The 13,739-nt window shown below is 35.5% G+C and overlaps 1 protein-coding gene across 1 annotated transcript in view; it reads left to right on the top strand.

Moving 5' to 3' along the window:
• Positions 1 to 2,720: 2,720 nt before the first annotated feature.
• The window catches only part of chn2 (chimerin 2), a 163,079-nt gene continuing 152,060 nt past the window's right edge, over positions 2,721 to 13,739 (top strand). The window contains exon 1 of the mRNA XM_087286905.1: positions 2,721 to 3,183. Within this exon, the coding sequence (XP_087143031.1) occupies positions 3,135 to 3,183 (49 nt within the window). The 5' untranslated portion in view covers positions 2,721 to 3,134. The remainder of the gene's footprint in view (positions 3,184 to 13,739) is intronic.

Genomic DNA, 13,739 nt, shown 5'->3' with positions numbered 1-13,739 from the left:
AAAATAATATAATTGAAATCTACCAATCTACCCAAGAGTCAGGGCCAGATTAACCAGTGGGCACTATAGGCACAGGCCAAGGGGTTTAAATTAATGTTAAATTAACATTATATATCAATTTTGTTTAATATATATATATATATATATATATATATATATATATATATATATATATATATATATATATATATATATATATATATATATATATATATATATATATATTAAACTTAGTTTTTAATTCAACTATAGTGGCCAGGAAGGGGGCCTACAAGACATTGTGCACAGGGGCCTCTGAATTCCTAATCTGGGCCTGCCAAGAGTGCAGCAACTCATGCAAGAGATGACAAAACAACAATATTCAAAGAATTGCAGGCCTCACTTGCCACATTAAAAGTGAATGTTCATGACTCTACCATAAGATAAATACTGGATAAAATGATTTGCCTGGCAGAGTTCCAGGATGTAAATAAATGCTGTGAAAAAAATAATAAATAAATAAATAAATAAAGGCTTATCTTGGTTTTGCCAGATAACATCTTGATGATTCTCAAGATGTGCAAAAGGTGTGATGCAATCTCTCCAAAAGACAACAATAGCCATGTGACAGTTATGTATATTTCTATATAAGTGACCTAAAGTTGAAGCAAACTTTTTCTGCAGCAGGACAATGATCCAAAGCACATCCGCAGGTCCTCTTCTGAAATGGCTGAAGAAAAACAAAATGAAGACTTTGGAGTGGCCTAGTCAAAGTCCAGGCTGGAATCCAATTGAGATGTCTGGTGGAAATTCATTTTATTTATCTTATATTCGTTTACTCATTTATATACATTACAGTATACAGTCTGTTCTTTTATTCTTCCATGGATGTACTGTTTAAATTAGACCAAGTGTGACCACTTTAACATCTGTTTATCACCAGACAAGATCTGGTTAAGTACCTGGTGATTTAACAAGCTACATGTTCGATGGGGAGGTAAGACTGTGTAACTGTGATTCATCCTGTATGTCACTGATGACCTTGTGGGTATTGCTAACTAGATAAAAAGAGAATGCACTCTGTTTCTGTGTCTCACTCTGCAGAAACTGTCATTGATGTATGTTTGTATGACCTTCTTTGCAAAGAATAAAACTTTGGATAAGAATTTGTCTTTACCACTGAGAGAGCCTTCTTAATGCTTGAAACCACCAATGCGGATGAATTACAACATATCTACGAATATGAGTGGGACAAAATTCCTTCACAGTACTGTAACAGACTCCTTGCAAATAATTGAGAAAAAAATTGATTGCAGTTATTGCTTCTATAGCTGGCCCAACCAGATATTAGGTTTATGGGGCAAACACTTTTTCACACAGGGCTTTGCAGTTTTGTATTTTTTTTTGCACCTAATAATAAAAACCTTCCTTTTCAACCTTCACAATTCCTTTTTTTGTAACTTTGTATCATATTTATATAAGAACAATATTATTTTTTAAGAGAGTGTGACAATATTACAAGTCTTTCAATACATTATGTCATAAAAAGGCTAACTTTATAATGGCCATTGATTCTGATTGACTGAGCCACGTTTAAAGTTACAATTTTTTTCAACAAAAAAATACACCAGTGACCTTACCACTCTTATATTTCTATACCACTGTCTGCTGCTGTTGTCCCAGATGTTATAAATCTTAGCAAATTAACTTTTTATTTACCACTTGCCAAAATTAAAAGGTGTTATGCTAAACCATGGATGTTTGTGCATGTGCACAGATTGCAAAGTGCAAAGGGAAGATTATTTAAAAGTTTACACTTTCAGGTATGGTTCTGTTTGATCATCGAATAACATTCTTTGTTGCAACAGAGTCAACATGCCATAAAACTGCCTGGTTAAAACTACTCTGCTATTTATATAATATTTATTCAATTCACCTATACCGCATGTCTATAGCCTATAAATCGGATACGCAGCCAGCCGGAAATACGATATACACATCAATATAGAAGCTTTTTTTATGACACTGTATAACAATAATTAATATTTTTACAGTACTGTGATGGTTGGGTGTTTCCCAGTGCTGTGTTGTGGCTGGAAATGCATCTGCTGCATAAAACATATGCCAAAGTAACTGGTGGTTCATTCTACTGTGGCGAACCCTAATAAATGAGAGACTATAAGCCGAAGGACATGAGAGAGTGAATACACACCCGAGGTGGTTATAAAGTAACATCATCAATTCTTTCTAACTGAATATTTTACCACCACACCCAATTGAAAGTATGTTGCACTTGTCTATCAACGTCAATAAAAGTGTCATAAAAGCTGTAAAAACTGCTATTAATGCTTTTATATTTTATCAGTTCTTATTCACATTTATTATAAATGTTGTGAAACATTAATTTATTTTTCATGCTACGTTACCATTCATTTTAGTGGTTTATAATGCATATTTTAAAGCAACTGTACAGCAAGGGTACTGCTATTTTTTGTGCCAGTGATTTGTTCTTTAACTATGTAACATGTAACAAAACACTTGTGACAAACAAGCAAATTGATGAACATGTAACATTTCTGAACAACACTAACGGAATTCAACTTTCTTATATGGACACAGCCCACAGCAGACAATCATGCATCTGCGGTTTACAGTATGGTCAGGTAGACAGGAGGAATGTGCGCGCTCCGGTGACGCGCGTTTGTTTCACTTTAAGAGGCGGATTCGCCTGTGCACACACTGTGTGTTTATTACGAGCCTTGAAGTGGCACATGGAAGCGATACAGTGCAATCACAGACTCTAAATATGGCGAAACCTACAGTCACGGACAGCACGCGGAGCGACGGGGAAGTTTTTTTGTATTCTGCATTTCACAACAGCAAGGAGTAGACGAGTTGTCATATTTTCTGTGCGTATATTTCGGCTCGTATCAACTAGTTTCACCATATGGTTCTTCTGCTGCCACATACGCGCCTGTAAATGCGGCAGCGTTGGCGACTCCCCTCTGCTCCAACACTCACAGCTGGGCATTATCGGCTCTTTTGGAGGAACTCTGGAAAGCTGAAGACCGGTCAGGAGAGCAGGGACTGGGATGGAAGAGCTGTCAAGCCCTAACATACGCAAGTAAGCGGAGAGATTCAGTGAATTAGACGCGATGGCAGCGTCAAGTAACTCCAGTCTGTCGGGCTCCTCTGTCTCTTCGGGTGAGTGAATTCAAAATGTTAACGTTTATATTGTGTTTGGGGTGCTGCAGAAAAAGCGACGAAATCTGATTTTTAGATTGTCGGTAGTTTCAGGTTTGTGGTTTTGGATGTAATTAAAGCAGACAGGAATGAACATGGTGAAGAGGTGTGTCGTACTGTACCTTTCCTTCATTCAGGATGAACTAGACCCACCTTTAACTTCCTAATCCAATACAAGAGCATGCGATCGTTGATATCACCAATGCACGCTGGCAGAGGGTTGTGTAATGTCACACTCACAGTGCACGAGTTATAAGGTTCATCTTTATCTATGTGTGATTCATAATAAACAGTTACGAGTCTTTAGTTTGGCAACGATAATTACTATTGTGGTGGACAATGAACATTATAAATATACATGTACATTTGAATTACTATCGTTTCACATAACACTTTCTTCAGTGAAATATCTGCATGCACATAAATGTGTTTAGTTAAATAAAGGTTTGTTTTTGTTTTCCTCTAATATATTGTATAAGCAAATGTTATGTTATTTATGTGACAAATTTGTTATCTACTTTTTCCTAACATATTCAGTATAAATAAATTACTATTGTTAAGTAAAAACATAAATAATCAGCCCTCTTACCATGGATTCATGCTGTAAAGAAAGATATTTTTGATATTTAAGGAAATGTCAGCATCATGACCTTGAATACAAGGATAATATCTAAATGAACTGTACAACTGTCAGCTCTGATTATTTTAATATTTGGAAACATACTGTAGCTTGAAATGACATAATGCATTTTATTGAAGTCAGTATGAAATAAAATGTCAACTTTTTGTTACATTTTTGGCCTTGGAATTTTCACTCAAAATATATTACTTATTGTATCTCATGAAAACTTCGACTCATTAACCTATTTGGTCTACCATTATTCTTGTTTTTTATTTTATTTATTTATTTAGATTTTTTTACTGCAATCTTTAAACTTCTGTTATTATAGAACAAGTCTGTGTGATGGGTGGGGATTCAGGATTGGATTACGATATAGTAATATGCTGTATCCTTTCTATATTAAACAAAAACTGAAATAATAAAAACAATTATTCACAATATATATATATACTTTTTATAATATATACTTTTTATCCTATTGTTTGGGATGTTTTACACAATGGCAATGTACTAAAACTTTGGAAAAGTTTTGCATAGATACAAAACAATAAAAAACATATTTTTTAAATAATCCCCATTCAAACGTATCTGCAAAAATGACAAAAAATATCTGTATTATTGAAGCCAGGCCAGTGATTTGCATGTTAAAGAAAAACTGCACACAGAAGATATCTGAATTCTTCAACAGAGAGGTAAATACAAGCAAATTAGTTGGCTTGTTTTCTTGAGCTGTCCAGTTGGCTGTTGTTTTGGTTGTTGAGTACTCACACATGCCTATAGACTTTATCATTTTGCCAAAAAATAACTACATTTTCAAAGGACTAAGAATTTAAAACTGCAAAAGTTTGTGTTTTTTATCTCCAAAATTTAGTTGCCTTGTAAATTATTGGCTAAATGAGAAGACACACATTGTGAAACATTCCAAGTGGGCATAACAGTGATAATGTAAAACATTGTGATAACTTTGTCATCAGCGTCAACTGTTGATATCACCACTGTCAACTGGCATCAACATCAACAGTCAGTTTCTCTGAAAATGCACCAAATTAAAAAAAAAACAGAAATGTTTTGTTGTGTCCATTTCAACATGTTGTAACGTGGGAACCAAAAACTGGTTTGCACACATCTAGAACAAGTGCACTTCCCACCCATTGTCTCAAGGGATTTAGGTTACAACAGGCATATATCCTAAATCCCGACATTTCAGATAGTTTTTTTGTTTTGCATCGAAAATGAGTCATCAGACATTCTCATGGGCGTGTGATGAAAGCTAATTACCCTAAAAGCTGTTCCTCTCTCTGTTTATTCACTTGAAAGATTTTCTATTATCCTGATCTTATTATCCCCATAAAGTTATTGATGTCGAAAATAGGCTTTTAAAGTGACCTGTCATCTTCCTAGCTGAGCGCTGTACAGCGTTAGAGCTGCACTATCACCTAGATTGCCAATAAATTAACTTCCGCTTACAATAACTACTAGAAATATTTTCACATAACTGCATATTTTAAAAGCTATAGAACATAGATTGAAATCTTCACAAATATACACTATTCTATTTTTTAAAAGTCCTAAGTTCTGACTTTATTTGATCAATACAGTAATATTGTGACAAATTACTACAGTTTAAAATAACTGTATTTTGTTATTTCAATATATTGATGTCATTTATGATGGCAATGCTGAATTGTCAGCTTTATACAGACATCATTAAAACATGTTCTTATTTTTAAAGAGAGGCAGTTGTGTTCTTAATATTTTGGTGGACACCATGAAGCACTTTTTTTAGTATTCATTGATGAATTGGAAGTTCAGAAGAACAGCATTCATTTTATAATGTTAGGAATATCTTTAATGTCACTGTTTATAGATGTAATGTGTCTTTGCTAAACAAAAAAGTATATAAAAAAAATTTCAAACAATTCTGAACTAATAATTTTTCAATGTTAACGTATGAAGTCCTCAACATGAAATTGCCATTTTTTGTCCCAAAATGCAGCATAAAACACTAAACTGAGTAAATGTCTAGAGTTAGGTCTGGCAGAAGGTGTGAAAAGCAGAAGGGTGTGCAGGTGTTTAAATATACAGATCACAAGTGTGAGGAGAGATAAGGTTGGAAGCGCACTCAAAATCACCTCCACATACAGTTAACAGTCTGCTCTTATGCTGCTCCACTGGCAGTGGAATGGAAGGTGGGATGTGTATGATCTGAGCGACAGTGCTGTCTCAAGAGAGCACAAGTTCAAATAACTAGCTTTGTTGTGTAAAGAAGAAGGTTTTTAAATAGGCATTAAGTGGGGATGAACCTTGGTAGAGTTGTGTCCTTTTTTTCCCCACGCTTTGAAATTGCACTTCCGGTTTTGGGAATTTCCATTCAAAATAACATAATAATAATAATAATAATAAATAATTAATTAAAAATTACATCGGCAAATATACTTATTTAGCTACAAATAGTTATGTGATTTATTTTTATTGTGATTGTGAAATAATGTTACATTTGGAATTTTAAGGAAGCATCTCTTTGGTCAAAGCACTAGAGTTCACAATGTTTATTTTCTTTTTCATTCCTATACATAAACATTCAATATATGTTTGTATTTTTTTTCCAGTGAAATAACTCATTTTACTTTTCAGTGGTTATTCATGGAGTATTGAAAATAATTTCATTCATTCATTCATATTCTTTAAGGCTTAGTCCTTTTATTAATATGTGGTCCCTACAGTGGAATAAACTGCCAACTTATCCAGCATATGTATTATGCAGCGGATGCCCCTCAATCGCAACCCACCACTCGTAAACACCCATACACTCCCATTCACACACATACGCTACGGACAATTTAGCTTACCCAATTTACCTATAGACCAGGGGTCACCAACATCATCAGAATCATTAACATGATCAGTGTCTTCACATGGATGAATATCATTAATTGTTACCAAAAACATAAAGTATAATTAAAAGTAAATCTAATTAAAGAAAATTTGTTATTTGAGAAGTGTTTATCAAACTGGTAGCCCTCCACATTAATCTGTACCCAAGAAGTAGCTCTCAGTTTCATAAAGGTTAGGTGACCCCTGCTATAGACCCTATACGCACACCAACACGGAGAGAACATTGAATCTCCAGAAACGCCAACCGACCCAGCCGAGGCTCAAACCAGTGACCTTCTTGCTGTGAGGCGACAGTGCTAGTCACAGCGACACCCTTGACAATAATTTGTTAGTTCTAAAAAGTTAGTAAGTCTAAAAAGTTGTATTTAAATATTCAGCTGAGGAACTGTAATGAGAACGGTCTACCTCACTATACTCAGCTTTAATAAACTCTGTTACTGGATGTTTCCAGACACCAATTTTTATGTGCAATTTCTTTGAAATATTGCATTAAATGCTGCCGAGTAGGATAAATGTTTTTATCCAATTAGAAGAAATCCAAACACATTTACTGAATAAATTCCAGCATGTGCTTCAAAAAATGTAATGTAATTTTATTTTAACTGATTATGTGATAACATAAATAGGCATGATGGGATGACTTTGATGAAAAACCGGTGGAACAATCTCATCTGTATGTTGTTTTGGTCATTTTATAATCCCCTAGCCAAAGTCTGTCATTAAGGTGGTTCTATTTTTTACCGCTGAGCTTTGTCTTGAGCAGCAGCGCTCCCAAAGAGCATCTTACACCTCTAAAGACCACTGCGTATTCATTTGGCTTGGACTTCTGAGGCACATGTGATTTATTATACTGTATAAGATAAAAAGCTTACAGTGTCTTCTCCTACCTCAGCAAATTCCATTTTTCTTTTTGATATTTGGCACAGTTGGTGTTTCTGTGTAGAGTTTGCATGTTCTCCCTGCGTTCGCCTGGGTTTCCTCCGGGTGTTCCGGTTTTCCCCGCAGTCCAAAGACATGCGGTACAGGTGAATTGGGTAGGCTAAATTGTCGTAGTGTATGAATGTGTGTGTGAATGTGTGTGTGGATGTTTCCCAGAGATGGGTTGCGGCTGGAAGGGCATCCTCTGCGTAAAAACTTGCTGGATAAGTTGGCGGTTCATTCGGCTGTGGCGACCCCAGATTAATAAAGGGACTAAGCCGACAAGTAAATGAATGAATGAATGAATAAATTAAATTTGGCACCAGTTTATCAGGAAGTGACAGTTTCGTTCTCTTTGACATATTAGATGGAAATGGAGCTTTATTGACAAATGTTTTAAGTTATATTCACGTTTTTGTTTAATTATCGACTTGCCAATTTTCAATAATTGTGTATATTGTGATAATGAACATGCCTAATATTGATTTATATAATGGGCATTCCAAAATACTGTGATGTATTAATTAATTTTTGAGTGCATTTTAGAAATATTCAGTGGTTGTTCATCACAACTGAGTAAAAGACTATATTCATTCATTCATTCATTCATTCATTCATTCATTCATTCATTCATTCATTTTTCTTCGGCTTAGTCCCTTTATTCATCCACGGCCGCCACAGTGGAATGAACCGCTAATTTATCTAGCATATGTTTTACACAGCGGATGCCCTTCCAGCTGCAACCCAGTACTGGGAAACATTCATACACACTCATGCACACACATACACTACAACCAATTTAGCTCACTCAATTCACTTACAGCACATGTCTTTGGACTGTGGGGAACAACCGGAGAACCTGGAGAAAAACCCACGCTGACACTGGGAAAATATGCAAACCCCACACAGAAATGCCAACTGACCCAGCCGGGACTTGAACCAGCGACCTTCTTGCTGTGATGTGACTGTGTTAATTTTCATGTAAATCTGGCTAAGGAGGACAATGAAATATCAGTGAATATAGTTATTTTGTTTATAAACTCTTTACTGAAACTACAAAAGCATTCATGAATCATAGGTGATGATAATTTCTTAGTTATTGCACAATAAAGCATTAAAATATTTTATTAAATGGAGTAATTTAGTTGTATTTTTTAACTAATATTAACATAATAACTAATAAATTTAGCTTTTTCAAACTGTTGATTTTAATTTGATAACATTTACTAAGATACATTAGTGTAAAGCATTGTACTTTATCATTAATTAGCAATTTATTTAGTTTGAAACATTTATTTACTTTGAACATGTACAATAAAGCCATACACAAAGTTTTTTCTGTTATTATGCATGTTAAAGTCTTTGTCTACACATTATACGCACACTACACTAAAAATTAGATGATGAAAGGTTGCTTAAACTTATTTGTGAATAAGGTTTCATCTTAATTTTTTAAGTTTCACAAAGTTTAATTTAATATTTTTAGTTTGTTTGATTGATGCACGTTGTGATGACTAGAAAAGTTCAATGGAATCAACTAAAAAAATTACAGCAGCAAGAATTTATTTAACAGTGCAGCTTAGGATGCTTACCATGCTTACCAGCTTACCATGTACAATAATACAAGTTTTAGAAATTAACTGCAACAAAAATATTTAACCCAGGCTCATTCTGAATACATACCCCAATATAAATTACTGGAGAATGCAAAATATGTCCAGGGAGGTATGTTTTTGTTTTTGCGAATACACCTGAGGCCGATGTGTATGCTTTTTGAGATCTCAAATTTCTCTTGCGAGTGACATTTGTGCCTGTTGTTCAATTCAATTCAATTCAATTCAATTCACTTTAATTCAATTCAATTCAATTCAATTCAGTTCAGTTCAATTCAATTTAATTCAAATTTGTAGATTGTGTCAAAGCAGCTTCACATAAAAAATCATAGTAAATTGGAACAGTGTAGTTCAGTTTTTTAGTGTTTAAGTTCAGTTCAGTTCAGTTCAGTATGATTTAATAATCACTACTGAGGGTCTAAACACTGGAGAGCAAATCCATCGATGCATAGCTCTACCAATCCCAAACCATGCAAGCCAGTGGCGACAGCGGAAAGGAAAAAAAGCTTCACTAATTGGCGAAAGTGAAGAAAAAAACCTTGAGAGAAACCAGATTCAGACTGTTCTTGCATAAATCCACCAGAGGCCGCTGTCGACTGACTGACTGACCAATCGACTGACCCACCCTCCTCCTTCCCTAAACCCAACTGATATTGTTTTCAAAAGCACCGATTGACCTGCCCACCCAGTTCCCTAAATCCAACTGACACTGTTTTTAAAATCAATGCAGAAAAAAATAAAGCTCTCGCCTTTTACCACGTTTTCACATTTCACCACATTCTCACCCTTCTATTTAATTGTTTATTTTATTATTTGCCTTTTGTTTTTGTCTTACCTGCTTTCTGGAACTGTTCTTCACAAGACTCGAACCCTGTCATCGTGGTCAATCGGCTACACGTCACAAGTCCACCGTATGCAGCGAGCTACTGGTAAACTTGTAACAACATAAAAGCCGTCCATACGGAGGTAAATGGTCAGCTGGTATGCACGAAATGGAATGGCATCATACCTGTAGCCTCTGTTGTAAAGACGAAATATGTACCGCTGGCTACATAATTCACGATCTCTAGAAATGTATATTGGGGTATGCTTTCAGATTGAGCCTATTTTAAAAAAATCTGATGCCGTCAGACGCCTAGTCTAATTTGCATCTTTGGAATGAACCATAGCTACTTAACAGTTAAACAAAAGTTTCTACTCACACAAGGCATCATGGGGCATAGGAAAAGGGCGGATAGAAGGTTTGTTTTATTCACTTCATGCTTGCTATAAGCCTTCATGTAGAGAACCGCGATTCCTCCCCCATGCCAAGCCACAGGCTCATATAAAGGGATCAAGCCAAGCCATGACTCTCCGTGGTCGCCGTTTATTCCCAAATAGATTATCTCACATGCATGTTGCTGAAGAAGCAGAACTGCACTGTGGCCTGCAGTAGGCGGAGAGTCTTTTCTGCCTGCGGTTCGGAGAGCTGTCATTAGCTCTGTGCCCCCGGTGTAATCATCGGACGCCATGTACCGCGCCTCTACCAGGCTCGCCGTGCCTGTCACAGCAGTATCATTATGCACGAAAAATGCTTTTTTGGCAGGAAGCTTGTTCCATCTAGTTTGTGTGCATGTAACGTGCACACGCTCTGCTTTATATTAGCCAAGGACAGGGCTGTAAACAAATGCAGGGCAAACTGGGGCTCCGCTCAGCTCTTCTGACATCAAAGGCCAGCTTGAGCTTTGATGTTTCCCTGAAGGAAAACTGCGACTGCAGCTCAGAGCTCACGAACGCTTTCGAAATGATGAAATTGAAATTAGGGGCGATTTCACGGGTTTGTGCTTTTAATCTAAAGGGGTGCTGTTGATTTAGGCTTAGTAGACTTGACCAGAAGGTCATTGGTTTAATCCTAGTTGCCGCTTTGCTGTATAGTTAAGCAAGACGTTTAACCCCAATTTGCTCCAGATGGGTTGTCTTGATGATAAGTGCACTTCAGTAAGTCGCTTTGGATAATGCTATGGATAAAAGTATTTGCTGGATGGCTACTTATAGACTTATGAATCTGAATGGGGTTTGTTCTTTTAAAGTAAGCATGGAATGGGATACAAAATCCAATTTTATTCTGTAACGTCTAACAATAGAAAAAATGCATATTTTATTATAGCTTGAACAATTAATCTTTCTTTTAATACTAGTAATACTATTATCTTAACACATTATTTCATCTTACGAAAACCATTGAATATAACAGTAGTTTTTTGAATGCTAGAACATTGCTTTCTGTTTAAATTAGTTTACATTTAATTCATACTAATCTGGTTAAAACTGAATTTTTCCAATCTTCAGTGTCATATGAAATTCTTTCAAACGTAGAGGTAAAAATTAGAGGTAACTGTCTGCTTAATGTTTCCTGATACTGCTTCTTCAACAGACATTTAACTGACTATTTGAAATTTTGCAAGTACATGTCAACTTACACTAACCCCAACCTAACAGTCTACTTATAATCTAATGAGAATTAATTGCAATGCAACTTAAATTCAACAAATGGGCTATCAAAATAAAGTGTGACCAACCTATTATGCTCCTTTTGACAAGATGTAAATTGAGTCTCTGATGTCCCTAGAGTGCGCATGTGAAGTATCAGCTCAAAACACCACATAAATAATGTTTTATAAATCTTGAAACTGTCCCTAAAAAGGCTTTGATCCAAATGTTGGCATTTTGGTGACTCAATTTTAATTCAAATTCAAATCTCAAACAAACGACTTTTATAAAAGCAGCATATTTCTGCTTAATTTCAGGGAATAAACCACTGATTTAGCTCCCAGTCTGATGAGCTGTTGACCTGTGTCAGTGGGAGGATTTTACTTCAAGACACAAAACAGGCTCTTTTTTTCACCTGCACTGGTCAAAAATAGAATTAGCAAAATGTTGGGCTGCACAATGTATCCTTTCAGCATCAATATCGCAATGTGATCATTCGCAATAGTCACATCGCGAGCATGTGCAATGTTGAGTCTGCATTATAGTTTATCATTTCGCAACTGTTTTTCAGGCCTGTGACTGTGAGGGTTTTTTAAAGCATTTAGGCATCAGAAATTGTACCGTTTGTTACTTTGAAAAATAATAATAATAACTAATTTTATTGCATTGTTTAAAAAAAACAAGACTGTATATTATTATTTTAAATTTGATTATTTAGCTATACTGTACACCTGAATACAGCCTGACTCCTTGGAAAACAATAAAAGGCTGATTATTTAATTTGTATATTTTTCTTTATTAAATTTATCTATGTTTGTAGATTGTTTATTATATTTTATGCACTGCTCAGCTTAGCACGCGCTGCGCTTTTGTTGCCAAATTGATTGCAACGAGCTTCAGCTGTACAAACTGATGCTGCCAACTCATTGGCATTTCATTGGCCCATTTACATACTCTTTTAGATGATTGGGTTCTGACAAATCCCCATAGTGGAAGTTTTTCACATAGCATTTCTGTCCCCCCCCCCCCTTGTGTTGGGAACAAGGGTTACCTTAGAAACCATTCATATTACAAAATATATTGCAGAATAAAAAAATATTGCAATGTTAGATTTTTACAATATCGTGCAGCCCTATGAAACATGTACATTTTTTGGACATTTTGGTGAAGTAAAATATGTACAGTAATTACATTTAAAATTATATTTACATTTATAAATATAATTACATTTATAATTTTCTAACTGGGGACAGATGAACAGCAGCTCTGCAGGTGAAAAAGAACGCCTGTAGTTGGTGTCCTGATGGGAAATCCTTCTATTGACATGGGTCAAAAGCCCATCAAACTGGGACCATCTACATTGGAGATACTGGTAAAAGGTGGCCGTCATCTGAGCCGGTATAAGATTTTAATGGTATGACAACCTTGGATAAAAACCATATTGTGAATACTGTTCTAAAATATGTACTTTTAAATGTCTGGGTAAAAAACAACAACTTATTTCCCCTTGAACACAATATATTTTATTTTAAGAAACATTTTAAATATGTGGAACAGTAACCATGTTGAATGAATGAATCAACTCTAATTGCTCTATTATAATGATCTAGAATCAGAGTCTGAAGTGCAATTAAGAAAAGCATTAAGGGTGTGACCGAAACCACTTTTGCTTTTTTAAGGATGGAAAAATACGCTCTGGGCCGTGGCGTATGGTCAAACAGGGTTGAGCTTATTCTCTTTATGAGTTATGGCTGTGTTTTGACGATAACCAATCAGTCTTGTCTCCATTCCCTTTAAGAGTCAGTTATGTTGTGCCATGGCACATTTGCTATTGCCATGGTGTACTGCATAAAAACGTGCTGAATAAGTTGGCGGTTCATTCCGCTGTGGTGAACCTGGATTAACAAAGGGACTAAGCCGACAAGAAAATGAATGAATAAACTTTGTAAGTAGAATAATTGAATGCTTCAGTAGCGTCAAAAACCGTTAAACATGCCATC

This window comes from Danio rerio, chromosome 16 (assembly GCF_052040795.2).
Source record: "Danio rerio strain M-AB ecotype USA chromosome 16, GRCz13ab, whole genome shotgun sequence".
NCBI classification, from domain to species: Eukaryota; Metazoa; Chordata; class Actinopteri; order Cypriniformes; family Danionidae; genus Danio; species Danio rerio.
This window is presented reverse-complemented; position numbering and strand designations above follow the sequence as displayed.